Here is a 19,993-nt window from a genome sequence, read left to right as displayed (position 1 = left end):
AAACCCGTGTCCCCTGCATCGGCAAGTGGACTCTCAACCACTGTGCCACCAGGGAAGCCTGATATGTGTATATTGAACCATCCTTGTGAATCTGGAATTAATCCAACTTGATCATGGTGTATGGTCCTTTTGATGTATTGTTGGATTTGGTTTGCTAATATTTTGTTAAGGATTTTTGCATCTATATTTATCAAAGATATTGGCCTGTACTTTTACTTTCTTGTAGTGTCTTTGTGTAGTTTTAGTATCAGGGTGATGGTGGCTTCATAGAAAGAATTTGGGTGTGTTCCCTCCTCTTCAATCTCTTGGAATAGTTTGAGAACAATAGGTATAGGTTTTTCTTTGTATGTTTGGTATAATTACCCAGTGACGATGTCCAGTCCTGCACTTTTGTTTGCTGGGAGGTTTTTTTGTTTTGTTTTTGTTTTTGTTTTATAGATTCTGTTTCACTTCTTGTGATCAGTCTATTACAGTTATGTATTTCTTCTTGACTCAGTTTTGGCAGGCTGTGTGTTTCCAGAAACTTGCCCATTTCTTCTAGGCTGTCCAGTTTGTTGGCATGTAACTATTGGCATGTAACTAACTATAGAAAACTATAGTTTTCTCTTATGATTTTTTGTATTTCTGCAGTACCAGTTGTTATTTCTCCTCTTTCATTTCTTATTTTGTTTATTTGGGCCCTCTCTCCTTTATTCTTCATGAGCCTGTCTAGAGTTTTGCCAGTTTTGTTTATTTTTTCAAAAAACCAGCTCTTGGTTTTATTGATCTTTTTGGTTTTGTGATCTCTGTTTATTTCCTGTCTGATTTTTATTATTTCCTTCCTTCTTCTGACTTTGGGTTTTGTTTGTTCTTTTTCTAATTCTTTGAAGTGGTAGGTTAGGTTGTTTGAGATTTTTCTTGTTTCTTGAGGAAGGCAGGTATTGCTAAGAACTTCCCTCTTAAAACTGCTTTTGCTGCATCCCATAGATTTTTGTAAAGTTGTATTTTCATTGTCATTTGTCTCAAGGTATTTTCTGATTTCCTCTTAAATTTGATCATTGACCCATTTTTTTCAGGTTGCAGGAAAATATATTTTTTAACTTACGATCTTTATTTTTAAATATTTTATTTTTAATTAAAAATTTTATATAATTTTTAAAGATTACACTCCATTTTCTATCATTACAAAATATTGGCTATATTCTCCGTGTTGTACAATACATCCTTGTCTTACACCCAATAATTTGTATGTCCCAGTCTCCAACCCCTATATTGTCCTTCCACACACCCACTGGTAACCAGTAGTTTGTTCTCTGTATCTGTGAGTCTGCTTCTTTTTTGTTATATTCACTGGGTTGTCTTATTTTTTAGATTCCACACATAAGTTTTGCCATACAGTATTTGTCTTTCTCTGTCGGACTTATTTCACTTAGTATAATGCCCTCCAAGTCATCCATGTTGCTGCAAATGGCATAATTTCATTTTTTATGGCTGAGTAGTATTCCTGTGTGTGTGTGTGTGTGTGTGTGTGTGTGTGTGTACACATCTTCTTTATCCATTCCTCTGTTGATGGACACTTAGGTTGCTTCCATATATTGGCAGTTGTAAATAATGCTGCTATGAACATTGGGGTGCATGTATCTTTTTGAATTCGTGTTTTTTTTTTTTTGGATATATACACAGGAGTGGAATTGCTGGGTCATATGGTAGTTCTGTTTTTAGTTTTTTGAGAAACCTCCATACTGTTTTCCACAGTGGCTGCACCAATTTACATTCCCACCAACAGTGCACAGGGGTTCCCTTTTCTCCACATCCTCACCAACATTTGTTATTTGTGTTCTTTTTGATGATAGCCATTCTGGTAGGTATTCCATCCCCTCACTTTCAGTCTGTATATGTCTTTCACCCTAAAGTGTGTCTCTTGTAGGCAGCATATTGTAGGTTCTTGTTTTATTATCCAGTCTTCCACTCTGTGTCCTTTGATTGGAGCATTTTGTCCATTCATATTTAGAGTAATTATTGATAGGTGTGTCCTTATTGCCATTTTAAACTTGGTTTCGCAGTTTGTTTTGTAGTTCTTCTCTGTTCATTTCTTCTTTTTTGTTTTTCCTTTTGTGATGTGATGTTTTTTTTTTTTATAATGTGCTTGAGTTTCTTTCTTTTTGGCTTTTGTGAATCTCTTCTATGTTTTTGATTTGTGGTTACCCTGGGTATGTTAACCCATAACTACACCTACTTGCTTTTGACTGATAGTAATATAAGTTCAAACACATTCTAAAAGATCTACATTTTTTTACTTCCCTCTCCTACATTTTGTGATTTTAATGTCCTATTTTACATCTTAATGTTGTTTATCCTGTTGCTGTTAATTGTAGTTATAATCACTTTTACAGAATTGTTTTGATTCTTTTTTAATCTGTGTACTGGCTTACTTAGGTGATCTTCAATCCTTTTACATATGTGCTTTTCCTATTGTGATTTTCGCTTTCCTATAGATCCTTGCTTCTTTTCTATGTAGAGAAAGCCTTTCCATTTGTCTTTTAGGATAGATTTAGTATTGCTGTATTCTTTCAGTTTTTGCTTCACTGAGAAATTCTTTCTCTCCTTCTATTCTAAATGATAATCTTGCTCGGTGCAGTATCCTAGGTTGCAGGTTTTTCCCTTTCAGGACTTTGACTATATCTTGCCACTGCGTTCTGGCCTGCAACGTTTCTGCAGAGAAATCAGCTGGTAGCCTCGTCGGGGTTCACTTGTAATTGACTATTTTTCTCTTGCTGCTTTTGGAATCCTCTCATTAAGTTTTGCCATTTTAATTATGGTTTGTCTTGGTGTGGGTCTGTTTGGTTCATCTTGTTTGGGACCCTCTATGCTTCCTGTACCTGGATATCTGTTTCCTTCTTTAGGTTTGCGATGTTTTCAGCCATAATTTCTTGACATACATTTTCGATCCCCTTTTCTCTTCCTTCTCCCTCTGAGATCCCTATTATGTGTAGGTTGGCATGCTTTATATTATCCAATAGATCTCGTTATGTTGCCTTCAGTTTTTTCATTTGTCTTCTGTCTGCTGTTCTGATTGGGTGATTTCTCTTGTTCTGTCTTCCAGATCACTTATTCATTCTTCTGCACTACTTAGTCCTCTCTTCATTGCTTCTAGGTCGGTTGTTATCTCGGTAATTGAGTTGTCTAATTTTGACTGGTTCCTCTTTATACTTTCTACTCCCTTGTTACAGTACTCTGCATTTCTATCAATGATCTTTCTTAATTCCTTTAGCATTTTTATGACCTCCTTTTTGAACTCAGGGTCTAGTAGACTGGTGAGGTCCGTTTCATTATTTGTTCTTTCAGGGGGTTTCTCTTGTTCTTTTAATTGGGTGTGGTTTGTCTGCTTTTTCATTTTACTTTCTTTGTCTCTGTGAATTCAGGAGAAACAGTTATCTCCTGTGGTCTGAAGGGGTATTTGTATGTGGGTGTGTTTCCATGTAAACTGTGAGTCCAGTATTTCTGGTGTGAGGACATTTTTTGGTCTGGATGCCAGCCACATCTTTCTTCAGTGCGCTGGCCGTTATCCCCTTGACAGGGGGTACAATGGGCATTGTGAGCAGAGCCTGCACTGGATGTTGGGCGGGGCCTCCTCTTTGCTCCACGGCTGTCACAGCCCTATCGGGGGGCAGGGTCTGCTGCCTAGGCGTTGGAGTAGAAGCCTTGAAGGTCAGGTTTGATAAGGCTCCATTGCCCTTAAGTGTGTGCTCTGGCCCCAAGGAGGTGAGGGGTGGGGCAATGAGGCCCACGTAGTCACAGCACCCTACCCACTGCCTGTGCAGGCATCCGCGGTCCTGCCCCGAGGCAGGCCAAGGTCGCGTCCCCTTGTCCGTTGTGTTTGTTGCAGACCTAGTGCGTGGCTGCAGTGGGGAGTTGGCTGGCGCTGGGGCGCAGTGGCTGCAGGAGTTGAATTGTTGGTGCTGTCGCCTGGGGCCTGGGTCTCCCGGGACCTGTCAGCCCCTGATCTGGCTGCAAACTGCAGTGGCGGGGGTGGGGGTGGGGGGTAGAACGGGACCATCACACTCCATGTGTCACAGCACAAGAGGGGGCCCAGTTCCTACTCTTATAAAAATTCTCCCTGTCAGCCACAGCTACCTCACTGAGCATGACATTTTCCGTAAGCGGCTGTTGTATGTAGACATGTTCTCCAGTTTATAACGAAGTCACGTTCCTGAGACACACCTGCGTCAAAGCCTCTCCCCAAAGGAAACCATACTGAAAACGTTCATTGGTTTCGAGTCTCTGCCACGGCCCTCCACCAGCCCTCCACCACGGTGGGCCCCATAGTCTAGCTCAGGGGGTCAAGAATGTGTAGAAGTCGAGTTTCTCTTGTAAGTCACAAGCCCGGGCCCTGGGCCAGGAGCCCACAGTCCTTCCGCTCTTGGCAGGGGTGGCTGGAAGCAGGGAGGGTGGACACCAGTCGGAGGGGCAACGGCCCTGCAGCTGCGGGGCGGTGACGCCTCAGACCCCGCCTTGGACAAGGGCAGCATCCCAGGTGGGAGGCCACTGGGGGGACGGGGCCGGTGGGACCTCGGTGCTGAAGCCCTGGTGGTGACGGTGGCTCAGCCAGCTGGCACTGGGGCTCAGCGGCAGGAGGGGCACCACCTCCGACAGGATGCCCGGGAGGAGTGGGACTGAAACCCAGACACTCCCTAGTCAAGATCAAGACCAGGAACGTTCCATCTCTGGCGTCACTTCTGCTTGCTTTTCATTTGAAAATCAGAGGGATAAGTTATCCTGCAAATAAGTTTCACTTACTACTAAAACTGAATATGACATATGTGTGTGTTCGTGTTTGGAAATTAGGTGGTATTGCCAGTATTTGTTTCTATTGAAGTTAAGACTCGCATGACACATACTGGGCCAGTTTAAGTGTATAATTCAGTGGCCTTTAGTTCACGTTCAAAGTGCGCAGCCATCCCCTCTATCCAGTTCCAAAACAGGCTCACTAACTCCAAAAGCAAATCCCGTCCCCCATGAAGTAGTCACTTCCCATCCCGTCCCCCCAGCCCCAGGCAACCGCCCATCTGTTTTCTGCCTCCATGGACTTTCCTGTTCTAGAAAGTTCACAAAAATGCAGTCACGCAATAGGGGACCGTTTGTGTCCAGATTCTTAGGTGTTGCTAATACCGTTTACAAAGTATCTATCACCATTGTTCGTCTGGTCAGTGCCCAGTAATTTTCAGTCTCTGTGCATGTAACGGCTTCTGATTCCAGAGAAAGAAAACAAACGACTATGTGATTTTTGTCAGGCAAATCCCATCATTTTGAAGTAGCGACTAGGAAAGAGCAAAGGAAGGACAAGCGACTCGGAAGACCCTCAGCAGTAACCCCAGAAGCACAGCTGAGAGGCTCGCGCCCCAGGGCCGTGCCCCCGTCTCAGTGTGGGTCCCCCCGCCCCGGCTTCTTCCCATCCCTCGGGGCTTAGCTGAACTGTGAGCCCACAGTGCGTCCTGCCTGAAACTCCATCCTCAGCGCCCCACGGCTGCTCCCTAACCCGGCGCTGCGCGCCCTTTCCACCCCCTGGCTGTTCACACGTACGACGTCGCCAGTCTCTTACTTATCGCCAGTCTCTTTCTCCTAGAGGAAGACCCCTGAAAACCTGGCACCTGCCATGCTTAGTCAGCATCCCACCTGGAGGGCAGGACCAGGCAACAGCAGAGACTAAGGACATTTCTGCTGAGTGAGTGTCTAATAAATAAATGAATAGGTGATTTTATGGAGAGGAAAATAATCCCGGCTTCCCTACGTTAACACCTTCCTAGTCGTGTTTTACGGAACAGCGCTCTTCTGAGTCCCCCGTGGAGATGCTGTGGGCAGAGCGCCTGCCAGCGTGGCGGCCCCAGGAACCTCTCTAGACACTGCATGGGGAGTGGAGACCGCAGCCATCAGTGGCCTTTGGTGTTGAAAACACCGGGGTGTGGGTGAAAGCTTATTTGCACTGCACATACCTAGCCTTTTATGGGTACATCCTGGGGGCGGGGAGCGATGTAAACTTGTAGACTATTGATAGGAAGTGCCACGAAACCATCAGGAGTCAGGGTTGTAAACGCGGTGAAATAACTCTGAAGCGTGACCGTCCAAGGCCAGGACCCTTTCTTCAGGATGACGTGCTGCCCTGTTGCACTTACCGGACCTCCAATTCCCTCCATGCTGACAGGAGAGTGAGGCTTTTTGAATCTCTCTGGGGCCGTATGAAACTGTTATTTTTTCTTTCTAAATGGAAAGAAAATGTGTGTGCGTGTGCGTGTGTTTTCAGGAAACGAGTCCACTGCGTGGGTTTAAAGATCCTTTATTACGGAATCAGTATGTACAAACTCTAACATGAAAATAATGAGTCACGGGGTATCGGCCTATTTACAGTGCTTTTGTGTTTTTTACAAGTTTTTTTTTTACAAGATTACTTCTCCCTAAATAATCTAATAGACACACACAGAAATCAAACATTTTTTATTCCATACATAAATAAATATTGACTTTAAATGACCTCTCTAAGGGACATGATTTCTACAGGCCATTTGGATGAGAAGGTAGCCGTTGTGTTATCTGCACACTATAATTAAGTCGAGAGAAAGTCCTAACAGCTTTACATACAGACCTCTGTTGATCACCCTATGAATGGTATAACTTGCTAAAATGTTCAGTCGAGGTAAGAAGCTCAGTCTGGCCATGCGAGACCGTAGATGAGGGTCGCCATCTTTACGCATTTATATGTTAAACGAATCTTAAAGTACGTGCAACAGACGTTTAGCCTCTGTTCTGGTCACGACGCCAACGTTTGCGTAACAAGATTGAGATATTTGCAATCGTAGGAATGCGTAAACTTGAGGAACTCCACAGCACACGGTGTAAGACAGGGCATGAAGTAGATAAGCCGTTATCACAAACGACACTGACCGATCCGTAGGACAAAATGAATATTTGTACTCACGTGATACAGACACAAGTCCAAATTCAGCCTTTTAATCGGACTTTTTCAGTGTTGATAAAAGATACGATCAAGGGCTTTGAAGTCCAGTGTCATCACTTCCCAGCCGTTCCTACCCCTGCGAGTTACTGGGTTCCTCATACAGGGCAAATTCTCGTCTGTTCAGGAAACATTACGAAGCAGTGATTCTCAGCTGGGGGTGACCTGACCCCCCAGAGGGCGCGGGCCGTGACTGGAGAGCCTGTGGCTGTCACCCCCTCCGGGAGGTGCTCGTGGCAGCTGGTGGGTGGAGACCTGCGTTGAGCGCCCAGGGGGCGGGCCCCTCGAACAGGGAAACGTGCAGCCCCAAATCTCAACAGCGCTGCGGTGGAGAAACCCTGCTCTGTAGATTGGGTATAGGTTCTTTCAGCTTTCTAGGACATAGATCTATTTTTCAACTTTGAATTTTGTTTAATAAACATTTCAGAAAATTACCTGTCATAAATATATCATATTAAAACACTAGATGACGTGAAGGGCACACATTCGTTTATAGAAATTGCTGCATAGAGGCCACTTAGAATAAGGGGTAGCACAGATAAATCCATCACTGAGGAGTGCATGTTCTAAGTAAAAAGAGCGCGTGTAGCCTCGATATACGTGGAATTAGCCACCTGTCTTTGATGATGTCATATGTTTGACGAGCTCATGTTTTTAAAGAGTAAATACTATCAGTTAATATACTTTTTCTCACGTGAGAGAAATGCATCTAATTTCCATACAGCGTATCAGAGAGTCAGCCACTAAAACTATGTTGTAAAATAAGAAACAGATCTTTTTAGCCCTTTATTAGGGCACTCAAATGTTAAAAATTCAAAAAGTAGTAATTATATTTTTGTTCATTTGACTATTATTGAAGATTACTGAAATTCGTAAAAGAAACTCAGGTTTCTCTCATTGCCTAATTAATAGCATTTTCCAATAATACTAATAAAATTTAAATTATTGAATATTATAGCAGAATGAAATGCTCATAAGAGCTGCTTCAGATTTTTTTAAGGAAGGTGTAAGCTACAGAACCTTTATCTGAACTGAAAATATATTTGCTCAATGTCTCTTACCCAGACAAAAGAAACATAATTAAATTTTATAAAATTAAGCTTATTTAATAATTTAATAATATCTTGTATCTATGTATATACTCCTGCATTTTAAACTATACAACAGTACAAAAATTTGCTGGCACGAATACTTGGTGGATTTTTTCATGACAAATTAAGGTAAAAGATAAACTTGTAGCCAATAATGTGAAGCTTTCATTTTTGAAGTTTTAAGAATTTGAAATTCAGATGCTGGGAATGGCACTAGAGTAGATCATAGTTTCGGAGAAGATCTCTGTGTTTGCTCAAGCTCAAGGGCGTTTGAAATGAAGGCTGTTCCTGTTCTCTCCATTCAAAATTTGGAACTCTTGGAACCAGGTGATTTCAGGACACCCTGTGCTAAAGTCCATCCCAGGCCACGTTAGGAGCTGCAGAAAAACAGCCGGAAGCGCCGTGAACTTCCGTTCTGAGATTTCCCACGGAGCAGCGTGTCCAAAGCTGCAGAACACTGTCTGTCTTATCGACTTTTAAACAATTTTAACGCACGGGAAGCAGTTTTCAGTATCCTCTTTCAGGGATCCATGCCTACAGACTGTGTTCCCTAAGGCTAGGCATCGATTTGGTAACAGACAGAGTCTGTCTGCGTTCTGCGTGGCTTCTGCTCTTAGAGTGGGAAGCCTCACAAAAGCCAACACGTTCTCTCTCCTCTTCACCCCACCAGGAGCAGTCAGGGCGCCCGCAGGCTTTCAGGAAACGTAACAAAACGACCAGTTCCAAGTCCCACCATGAAAACCCAAGAAAAGTGTACTGAAAATTTCCTCGTTTTACTTGTGTAGGTAATGAAACGAGGAAGCCTATCCTTTAAAATGTTCAATTTTTTAAGTTGCTCTTTTCTCATAGTGTCAATACTGACGGGGAAAATAGATGACCCTAATGATCTGTAGGAGAACTGTGTCTTTATCCACCATTGCTGAGCTGGGAAAACAATTTCTTCAGAGATCCGTCCTCAAGGTGTACGTGTGTGTACGTGTGAGTCTATGAGTGTGTGTATGTATGTGTGTTTGCGCCTGTGTGTATACGTATACACACGGAAGCACGCAGACACACATACATACGTGCCTGTTTCAAAACATACAAATGGGTATTCCCTCGAGGAAAAAACTATATTAAACTAACATTTCTGGTTTAAGGCTGCCGCGACACACCCTGCAATACTGTAGACTGACAACGTGTTTGACTTGCGTTCATGCTCTGAGGGCTTAGCGTGGAACCTGGGAAATTTTTCAAATAAGGTATAATAATACATCTGTAGAGTAAAGGAAGGTTAGTCAAAGGCAAGTAGCTGTCCTTCTCCACCAACCAAAGCCCTTCTGCCTTTTCTACATTACGGACAGTATTCTACCACGTAAAGAGCTTGCTTTCGTTAAGAAAAGGCAAATCTCAGTAAAGGTTTGAAAATATTCAGTCGTTGGGATTCCTTCCTTTCAAGCAAGAGGTTTTGCAAAGTCTTAGAAAGCTGCAAAACAAAGCACGTCGGCAACCGTTTCCCACATTAAGGAAAAGCATAAATAGCGTATCAGGGAAATCTCTCTCTCACAGTACAGGATGAAATATTAAAAAGCAACCCTAGAAAAGACTTTTAGTTTCTCCAAGGCAGACTCTGGATAGCAGCATAAGGCACTGACTCCTTTCTGCTGTGGATGTCTTCCCTAAACCCTCATTGACAGGCTGCGCTCTTCTTTGCCTTGGTAGAAAATGAAGCTTAGGTGCTGGAAGTGGGAACATTTTAAGTCTAAATTAATTGGCATATTTCAGGTCACAAGTTTTCAGCTAAAAAATCACGTGATAAAAATCATCTTAAGAAGTATTTGGATAAATAGGGCCAAAAAACCGTATAGTCTTCAGTCGATTTTGCAAACCAAACCAATAATTTAATTTTAAACTGTTTATTGAGTAACGTGATGCTTACTATGTGTACGCTTAGCATGCTTATTACGTGTATAAACTGTGTATTTGTTACGCCGGTTTCTCTTGAGAATTTGCCGCTCTAAATTCAGGGAAGTCTCAGATCTGCAGTAATTCACTTGAGATCATAGCTAAACCATGTATGGAAACACATTTTGCAGTGAAACAGGCCTGGCCTTCGTGTTCTCTCCATTCTCACAGGAAACTGTGTCCACGTCCACCGTCTCACCACTTGTCCCTGGTGTCCAGGCGCGTCCGATACAGACAGAAGCGTTTAGTGCAGTAAAGTTAGATGGGGCGGGAGGTCCTATGGGAAAGGCCTGGTGCCCCCATAAGCAGGCACGGCCGGTCCTCGAAGGTCTGCGAGCTTACACGCTCGCTCGGGGTTCAGATATCTCCGGGAACAGGTCAGTATCTTTCTGGAGGAGGCTTGTAATGGTGTGAATGACGGTGTTTCAGGTGGGGTCCTAGGGAGACAGAACAGACACATCAGTCGGTCGTGACGCTTTCCCCGGCTGGGTGAACGGACAGTAGGAACGCGCTGACTGCGGTGAACGCCTTGGCCCCGGGCCCGTGCTCCCTCCCGTCCAGGTCCCTCCTCTCCCGGCTCTGAACATGCAGAGAGACAGACATTCACTCCCTCTCTTCTCTCTGCCTTCCCCCCGCGCTTTGGTTCCCTCCCTAACGCCAAAAAATCACAAGAGAAAGAAGACAAGCCCCTTTCTTTAGGCTCACAATTGTATAAGCCAAAATACTTTGCATTTCCTCAAGAAAGTTTAAAACTTAACCCATGCTCTTATTACACAGAATTTCAGTGGAGGCACACGGGGACCGCATTCACCCTTATAAGCATAAGGGGCCATCGAGCTCGTCCACGTGATGGTTTTTTCCTTTAAATTCGAAGCGCAGAAAGCTATTGGGGGGCAAATTTGATCCATCATTTTTTAAAAAACAAGTAAAACGAGAACGACTTCGCAGTTTTCTTAACACATAAACTTAAAAAGCCACGTCAAAGGTTTAAGCTAGAAAAGCAAAGTGCATAATTTAAAAACCAACAAGAGGCTCATTGTTTTGAAACAATACGTGACAATTATTTTTAACGTAGCAGTGAGTCAAGTAGATTGATTTGGGTCATATTATGAAGAAAATTCATGTAATACAGATTATAGTAACAATATATGTAATAAGAAAATAAGCTCCGTAGCCAAATGCTGTTTGCTATTTTGTCATATTTGAACATCTTAATTTAAAAACCAAAAATTCAGATTGATATGAGACGATAGATTTTTTTCCCTCCCATGTGTATCTGTGGTTAAAAGACAAGGAGAAAGCATGCATCATGTAGGGGAAAAAATGGAAGTATGGAAAAGGAAGTAACAGAAAGGAAGGCGGGGAGGGAGGGGGGAGGGAGGAGGGAGCAGGGCCAGGAAGCGTGTAAGGTGGGCTGCGGGCAGCAGGCGTGGCCGCCAGGAAAAGCACATACAAAGGCCTGGAAGAAGTTCAGGTTCAGAGAATTCCCTATCCGTAGGAATCTGCAGTGATCTGTTGATTTTCGTGTTTTCAGCAAGACTTTCTCTGTGTCCCCAAAGCTGGCGGGGGCCCCCGGCACTCACTGTGTGCAGCCGAGGGTGGGAGGTCGGGGGTCCGGAAGGTCCTGATGGTGGCGGGTCCCTCCCCGCCTGCGGTCAGCACCTGCACCTCCAGGCGGTAGAGGGTGGCCGGCCGCAGACCTGGCACCGTGAGCACGGAGCGATCCTGAGGGGGCACAGGAGAGGACGCGCCCGTTAGGCCCCTCTTGACTACAAAGCCACACGACGGACTCTCTCATTCTCTGCCCGTTTCCTCCCGCCCGCACGCCCGCGATCACCGTGTAAACGCGGGTGCGGTTGCTTTGACACCCCAGCGTGGTCGGTCGAACGTCTGTCCTTGTTTGCTAGAGTCCTGCCCTGCTGGGCAGCCTCGGCACTGAGAGCCCAGCTCTTGGCAGCCGGGGACACTTGCAGAGTTAAGATGGGCCAGGGCCAGTCTCAGGGCTCACCCCTGGGACTGCATTTTGTATTCCTCAACCCAAGACTTTCCCATGGTTTAAAGTTTTCATCTGCACATCTTGTGGTGTGAATTCTTGGTAATCCACATTTCCGTAAGCGAGCCAACTATGTTCCTTAAGATGCAGTATCTATCTATCTGTCAATGCCCATAGCCAACAGTGTTTATTTTTCTCAAAACTCAATAAAACCTAATATATACACACATAGAAAAATTACTTTCCAATTCCATGGAATTTTTCCTTCTGGGATTTAAGGGGTTTTTTTGTTTGTTTTTTCTTTTTCTTTTTGGAGCAGGAGTTGGATATTCTAAGGGCATTTTTAGAGCTGGTAAAAGCCTGTACATGGGTCTTTTTTTTCAAGCCAAGGAATTAGTGGCCTGGAAGACAGGCCAACTCATTATGGGCTCTGGCCACATTTGAAGTGGGGAAACGGAGAGAAAGAAGAAGGTTCTCTTAGCTAATTTTTCCCCAAATTTAACCCTTCAAACAGGGCCTGTCCACTTGGGCCAGAGGGACACGGGCTTCACAAAGGAGAAGAAAATGGTTACACCGCATGCATCCCGTGTCGACAGGAGACGTGTGTTGAAGAGGGGCTCTAGTAATCACAGTTCATCTAGACGACAGTTTGTTCACGGCAACACTTGTGTGGTGTCTTTCAGTACCTGCGAAATAATACACTCGGGAGAAGACAACGCACACACGCGGCTCAACAACTGGCCCCAGCGTGATGGGACGTGGGCGCCAACAGTGAGTAACCACCCTACGGTGCGGGTGCCAGCCGGGGGGCCCGGGAGGGAGGGGCACCCACCGCCGGGAGGATCTGGGACTGCAGGATGAGGCTGTTGGGAAGGCCGTTCTGCCTGCTCTCAGTCGTGACCTCGGCCCATGTCACGTGGAAGCCGGTCACGGGCCGCTGGACGGTGGCCTTGCTCAGCTTCCAGGAGAAGCGCCCTGTGATGTTCGTGTCCTGGACCACAAAGGAGGCCGACAGGTTCTCAGGTTTGGCTTGCACTTTGGAATGAACGTGACCTGGAGCAGCGGGAAGAGGAAGGCTGGGTCAGGGGAAGGAGAGTGCGAGAGGGGCCCTAGGCGGCAGGTACGTCCCGTGAGGTTCGGCTGGCCGCCTCGGGAGCATGGGGTCAGACAGTTGTCCCAGCAACCTGTGCGGAGGCAGCCTCAGCCCTGCACCTTTGTGCCATGTGCTTCTGCTCCCTTGGGCGCTACGTTGAGAGTCCTGCTTTGGGGGTGGAAGACAGGAAGAATTTTGTGATCTGGCGGGACCTGGCCACTTAGAGAACAGGAGAGACTGCAGTGAGACGGGTGAATGTTCAAGGTACTACAAGAGTCGTCGGAAGTTACTAGAAGGCGCTCAGGGGTCTGCGTCTGAGAATAGCTGCCCCCGTTTTAGGAGAGGCTTGGGAAGCTAAAGACGGGGCGTTCGGAAAGCATGTCGAGGTGACGCCCACAGCAGAGGGCCGGGATAAAAGTGAAATCACTTACATAAAGTGCGCCAAAGCACAAGCAGTACACAGACCCTCGGTTTCATTTCTAAAGGGCTGACACGCCAGCAAAGGCTGTCCGCCAAAGCTGTTGCAATGAGGATGTAATACGTGCCTTCATACGTTTGTTACCTCCCAAGTGGGCCGTCACGCTGCAGTTTAGAAAGGGGGATACTTTGGGTTTGTAGGCTCTTGTGAAATGCGGTCTGGAAATGTGTACAGAGTTGCCAGCATCACAGCCGCAACCTTGGAAGTTCGCGTGAAACGTACCTGCATCGCCGGGGCAGCTGACGTGCTTGTGGCTTTTGCCCTTCAGAGCGGAGCACGGTGGGGTCGTAAAGAAAACGGTTTCTGCTTTCAAGCGGCCCTTTGGCCGTGTGGGTTGGACGGTCACCTTGTATTTGCAGGAAAATGCCAGATCTTGAAGAATCATGTAATTTTCCTAGAGAGAGAGAGAGAGAATACGCTAACAGTAAATCTCACGAGGGTACGAAATTGGCAGGAGAGGAACTCCTACCTCCACCAAGGCTGTCTTCCTATATATGGGACGTGTGCAACACAGCTTTCATAAAAAGTGCAAAGGAGACAGGGGCCCTGCTTTCATTTATTACAACTGTGAGAGGCTCCCATGGGGTGGGACACAGGCTCCAGAACCCGACGGGACGGCAGCACTTCCACGTAAGCAGCCGACTTGCAGCCCTCATGAGCAGCAGCGGGGCAAGGTGGGAGGCAGCGTGGTGGGTAACGCCGTAAACAGACACCTAAGTTGTTAATACAAAAAAAGCTAACTCGGGCTTCTCTGAGACACAGGCGTGCTTTAGCTGTGAGTTTTTCCTTACGGAAAGGAAGACATTCTTGAGCAGTGTATTGCCTCCGCTGCTGGGAGGGCTGTGATTGCTGCCGGCCGGAAGTTTGCGATTAAACAGGATTACGAAAAGCAGACTCAGCTGCGGGCAGAGTGAGAGGCTGAGGGTATAACCTTACGCTAACGGGAGAACTGACACTGACGGGCCTAACGAGCTTGCGCGAGGTTTCTTCGCCTTTGGGTGTTGGGTGTGCGTGCCCGTTCTAGGGTGTAGTTGTCAGGGCTTCGTGCACATGTACGAGAGCTGCAGCAGGAGCATCTCTGGGACCCTTAAAGGCAGAACATCACAGGACGGGCCGTATCTTTCATTACCTGGACGAGTTGGTGGAAGTTAGGGATGCAGCAAAGGAGATGCTGAATGATAGTGTCGTATAGAAATTCCCTGGGGGAAATGAGACCTTTTAGGTCATTGTGCCGAGTCAAAATCCAGAAAACAATTCAGAGCTTTCGTGCAATTAAGATGAGACTGGCAGCGTTTCCCCTGTATCCTGGGAGCTCCCCACGAGCTGTGTCCTGAATGTCTGCATCTCAGGGCCCGCCCTGTGCTGACTGATGACGTGTGAGGTTGTGAAGGGCCGAGAGATGAGTGAACAGGTGACCCTGTGTCTCCCGCTCCCACCTGGTCATGGGTCCCTTACAGAGCCTGGTGAGGACGAGTTACCCACTGGACACACGACCTGCACCTCTCTCTGTCCAGCTTTGTCCCCCGATCAGGTGAGTCTAGAAGCCATTCAGAATCCGGCATTTCGGCCACCTCCTCACCTGGGTCACGCCCGAGGATGCCTCCACCCCGGCAGATGCGTTGTGGGCACAGACTTCCGGAAACCACTGCACGTGATACCGACTGACACCGGGATCTGTAAGGTCAACACCAATCAGCAAAAAAGAACAGCCTGCAAGTCACGGTGCACGCAGCCCCAAGTCCTTAAAGCACGACAGGCCAGGAAGGAAGGACAGAGTCCTGCAGGTGATCCAGAGGAGGTGGGGCTCCCAAAATTCTGACTAGAGTCAGGGGGGAAAAAGTAATAAGCCATCAGAGGAAAAGCGAATTGAAATACGAGAACCACACAGAAAAAAACAATTAGGAAAGTCATAGCAAAATGACTCCACAGAGGTCTTGAGAATAACCTCGCCATGGTGTCCACAGTAATAAATCCCCCAACAAAGGGTAACGCTCAGCAGCCATTCTCTTATTTCCTAGGCTCTAAGAGAGACTCGTCTCAAGTCTCTGAACCCTACATTTTTCTGACGAAGCTGATGGAGAGGCTGTCAAGCCCAGGCAGGAACAAAAGCCTTTCCCTCGACTTGAAGACCTGGCCCTTCAGATGTGCTCCATCTCGAGCCTTGCTGTGACAGGGCCCCCTCATCAGAAGATACAGGGTGAACAGCCTCCCGGTGCCTTAATGGTGCATCCTTGCAGTGCCTGTGTGCGATCGCTACGGAAACAAGGCCTGCTCTCAAAGCCAGCCCAGCATACGGGCTCCTTAAACGTTTCCACTTCCAGCTGGAGCAGCACGTTTTCTGCACGTGTCTTTACTTTGGCCGACCGAATGGAAAAAAAGACACCGTGATGAGAAGCCGGTCACTGAGTGTGGGAAAGGAGGTCTGGGCAATCCTGGGCTTAATAATCACCCCAGTGTGTCCCCGGGTGTGAAAGGCATCGCTTCCCTGGGTGATTAGCATCTCGTCCGAATGCTCACGCCAAGTGTTTGATGGAGGTTTTCCGAGGGGAAAACTCTTGGATGAAATTGGGTGGTTCTGGTGGGAACTTGCTGCGAGCACTTTGGAATGAGAAAAGAAGAACTTTCAATCTGAGAAAATAAACAGCAAGTGGGCACCAATGGTGTTTAGCTAAAAGGGGAACCCTCTGACTAGAGGTTTTTAACTCTTTACATGGCAGACATCAAGGGCTTTTTTTTAAGAAAAGAATTGCACGTTATTAAGGCTGAAGTCAGTCATTGAGTGAATTCAAATCCTTTCTTTCAACAAGTCCTGCCGCTCTAGGCATCGTAGTGAAATAACCTCCCAGGAGCAGCTGCTCTCACGCCTCTTAAATCCTAAGGGGGCTGGACAAGTAATAAAGTGCATGAGTCAGGTCTCAGTCAGGTTGGAGGGAGATGAGCCTACAGCTGAACACAGAGGGCGAGAGAGGTACGGCATCCCGACAGAGGGTTGCAACTGTCACTGAAGCGCTGGTGCAGCTCACAGAGGAGCTGACCTCGCAGGGGAACCTGGAAGGAGGTTGGCACTGGGCCTGGTCGGTGTGGATAACGGGGGGCAGGGCACCATCCCACACAACTGTCTGCCACGACGGAAGCTTCTGTATGTGGTGACCCCTCGTCACCACACTGCTGCTGCAGCTGAATCTTAAATCACTGAATTTAAGATTCAGCTGCTCCACGGGGCTCGTGGCTCCCATATCGGACAGAGTAGCAAGTTCCAAAGTCGGGCACACAGCAGGGCTGACATTCCCTGGTCCGGAGCAGCCGGGGCTGCATGCCAGTTTGCTGCACTCCAGTGCTATGATGTGTAATTGATACCCGTGGCTCCAGGTCTCCTAAGAACCCCACACACATCTGACAGCGTAATTGTGTTTCCATAAGAGGACGCACCGAGCAACACGTCGGAGCCCTCAGCTCTCAACGCCGCCCTGCCTGAGTCCACGCCTACTCTCTCTGGATCTGCCACCTCCGTGAAGAATTTCACCCAAGCCCAAGGCTTTCCAAGACGGCTCTGCGTTTCTACCTTCACCTGAGCTGTTCCCTGGAGGAGCTGGTGTTCCCAACTTCCTGTCCCATGTAGATGCTTTTCAAACTCAGCGCTTCTAAAACCACACCCTTGATCCCTGCCCTCAATTGCCCTTGCGTTCAGCTTGCCTCTTATTTAATCACACCTTTTTGTTTTCTGTATCTGTGATGTTCTGACATCTTGCAGCCTTGCAGACCCTGCCGGGACCGCCCTCGCAGGGTGGCCGCTGCCCCGTGCAGACCAGCCGACCCAGAGCCCCTCCCCAGCACCTCCTCTATGGGGCCCTCACACTCTGGGCCACCACCCTTATCACCCCAGGGCCAGGTAGGTGGGGACAGCCCCTGAGCCAGAGCCCACCGAAAGGATCCAGACTAGCCAATCCTGAGACCATCTTGCCTCTCCTACTCGCCAGAGTAAAGGCTTCTGAGCAGTTTCCTGCTTCCTGACCGACCCTGGTGCCTCCCCAGGTGGCCCGAGTGGTGTGGAGGGTCCCCCCTCCTGGGAGCCGTGAGTAACAAACTACCTTCTCAGTGGCCGTTGTCTCTGTTGCCTTCACCAAACCCGAATAAAACCCACTCCTTTAAGACATGATTAAAATGAACAGGCTGTCTTTTAAGCAGTCCTTCATGGCACTTTTTCAGACACGTACACAGCAGTCCACACTCTTCCAAGCTTAATCAAAAACTGGCATGTGTTTCTCATGCAGGTCTACACAATTCACACAAGTGAGGGTTTGGGATGGCTGTTTCTTGGAGAAATACAGTGTTAGTTTCCCGTGAGCTTCTGGTCACCACATTTTTGCCAGCCAGTCAATACATAATCTTATTTTATGTGTGTTTTTCTTTTTTAAAAACTTATTTAATAAAGTCATAATTAACTGTAATATTTCTTTACTTAAAAAACTCTAGTTGAAATTATTTTCATGATCCTGGGTAGCAGGACAGTAAATTTCTTTTGCTTTCAGCCTCACAATAACGCCTCCACTGTACTTTTTTTTTAATCCATCACCATCTCAAAAATGACACATTTAGACACTTCTTTTACCTTTTCGGAACTTCATCACACACTACCAATGTGACTAGCACCTCCCAGGCAGCCTCATGTATCAGTCAGCAAAGGCAGCACTCCACCACTCTGCTTGGGGCCACTTTAACCAGAACAAATCTCTCCAACAAAAAGCAAGGCAATGCAACACAACAGACCAGAAACCCACGGCGCTAAACAGACCGGGCAAAGGATGTGTCGCCAGCGTGAGAGTGGAAACGAGAGGGCGGCGTCCCCTCTGCTTCAGGTGGGAACGTGTACGTGGGGCGACTCAAGCCCATCGCCACTCCCTGCACGAGCACCCCCACAAAGGACCACACAAGCGCCCCCCAGGACTGGTTAGGGGTTACAAATAAACCTTAGTGACTACACGAGTCTTCAAATACACACTCTGTGAGCATCCACTGTGTCTCCTTTCATTTTAAAATCAGTAGCATAAGGTAGCGTTTTTTTTTTTTCTTTCAGTACGTGGGCCTCTCGCTGTTGTGGCCTCTCCCGTTGCAGAGCACAGGCTCAGCGCCACGGCTCACGGGCCCAGCCACTCCGCGGCACGTGGGATCCTCCCGGACTGGGGCAGGAACCCGTGTCCCCTGCATCAGCAGGTGGACTCTCAACCACTGCGCCACCAGGGAAGCCCCCTCCCTCTTCTTAAACCCCTTGCCCGCCTCGGCTTCTGTCTCAAATCTCCCCGTGTTCTCCAGCTCCTCTGGGCACTCACTTGCACTGTCCTCTACTGCCTCACCCCTCTTTGTGCTGAAACTGGAGTTCCTTCATGTCCGGTCCTGGTCCCTCTTCTCCCTAGCAGATCCCACCCTTATTTAAGAACTTAAAGTCTACGTTATTCTGGTCCAAGTACTACTTTACAACTGTACAGTGTTTTACCTATAATAGTTGCTTACAGACACTTGTTTGCAGTGACTTTGCTTAGTTGTAAATAATACCGTTAGCTTGTTTCCATATAAATATTCCAGTGAATTACTAGTAAATAAGCAACCAAGAAGCAAGCAAGGGAAAAAAGTGCTTCTGACTAATCCTTATTTTGAATAAACAGAGACTAAAAAAATAATAGAAAATAGAAAAGATGAAAGAAACTAAAAAGCTGGTTCTTTGAAAGGATAAACAAAGTTGATAAACCTTTAGCCAGACTCATCAAGAAGAAAAAGGGAGAAGGCTCAAATCAATAAAATTAGAAATGAAAAAGGAGAAGTTATAACCAACACCAGAGAAATAGAAAGAATCATAAGAGGCTACTACAAGCAGCTATATGCCAATAAAACAGACAACCCAGAAGAAACGGACAAACTCTTAGAGAGGTACAATCTCCCAAGACTGAACCAGGAAGAAATAGGAAATATGAACAGACCAATTACCAGTACTGAAAGTGAAACTGTGATTAAAAAACTCCCAACAACCAGAGTCCAGGACCAGATGCCTTCACAGGCAAATTCTGTCAAACATTTAGAGAAGAGTTAATACCTGTACTTCTGAAACCATTCCAAAAAACTGCAGAGGAAGGAACACATCCGAATTCATTCTGTGAGGCCACCATCGCCCTGATACCAAAACCGGCCAAAGATACCACAAAAAAAGAAAATTATAGGCCAGTACCTTTGATGAACATAGATGCAAACATCCTCAACAAAATACTAGCGAACCAAATCCAACAGTATATTAAATGGATCATACACCATGATCAAGTGGGATTTATCCCAGGGATGCAAGGATTTTTCAATATCCTCAAATCAATCAATGTGATACACCATATTAACAAACTGAAGAGTAAAAACCATATGATCATCT

General features: G+C 46.6%; 2 protein-coding genes across 7 annotated transcripts in view; one reads left to right on the top strand and one right to left on the bottom strand.

Annotated features, from left to right (window-relative positions):
* Nucleotides 1-19,993, top strand: part of LOC111167216 (uncharacterized) — a 538,796-nt gene that overhangs the window by 494,641 nt on the left and 24,162 nt on the right. For all 6 annotated transcript variants that reach the window (XR_016391420.1, XR_016391424.1, XR_016391422.1 and 3 more), the window contains one exon: nt 12,697-19,993. This exon is cut by the window's right edge. Coding sequence is in view for 1 of the 6 variants with exons in the window: in XM_089904832.1 (XP_089760958.1) it covers nt 12,697-12,874 (178 nt within the window). In the remaining 5 variants the exon portion in view is untranslated. The remainder of the gene's footprint in view (nt 1-12,696) is intronic.
* The window catches only part of ANOS1 (anosmin 1), a 193,339-nt gene continuing 179,640 nt past the window's right edge, over nt 6,295-19,993 (bottom strand). Inside the window, exons 10-14 of the mRNA XM_022559806.2 lie at nt 15,164-15,258; nt 13,807-13,978; nt 12,846-13,066; nt 11,604-11,745; nt 6,295-10,457 (exon numbers count right to left, since the gene is read on the bottom strand). Of these exons, the coding sequence (XP_022415514.2) occupies nt 10,399-10,457; nt 11,604-11,745; nt 12,846-13,066; nt 13,807-13,978; nt 15,164-15,258 (689 nt within the window). The 3' untranslated portion in view covers nt 6,295-10,398. The remainder of the gene's footprint in view (nt 10,458-11,603; nt 11,746-12,845; nt 13,067-13,806; nt 13,979-15,163; nt 15,259-19,993) is intronic.

The sequence above is a fragment of the Delphinapterus leucas genome, chromosome X (assembly GCF_059928025.1).
Source record: "Delphinapterus leucas isolate spDelLeu-1000000601 "Yukka" chromosome X, BTC_Dleu_Yukka2, whole genome shotgun sequence".
Lineage (NCBI taxonomy): Eukaryota > Metazoa > Chordata > Mammalia > Artiodactyla > Monodontidae > Delphinapterus > Delphinapterus leucas.
This window is presented reverse-complemented; position numbering and strand designations above follow the sequence as displayed.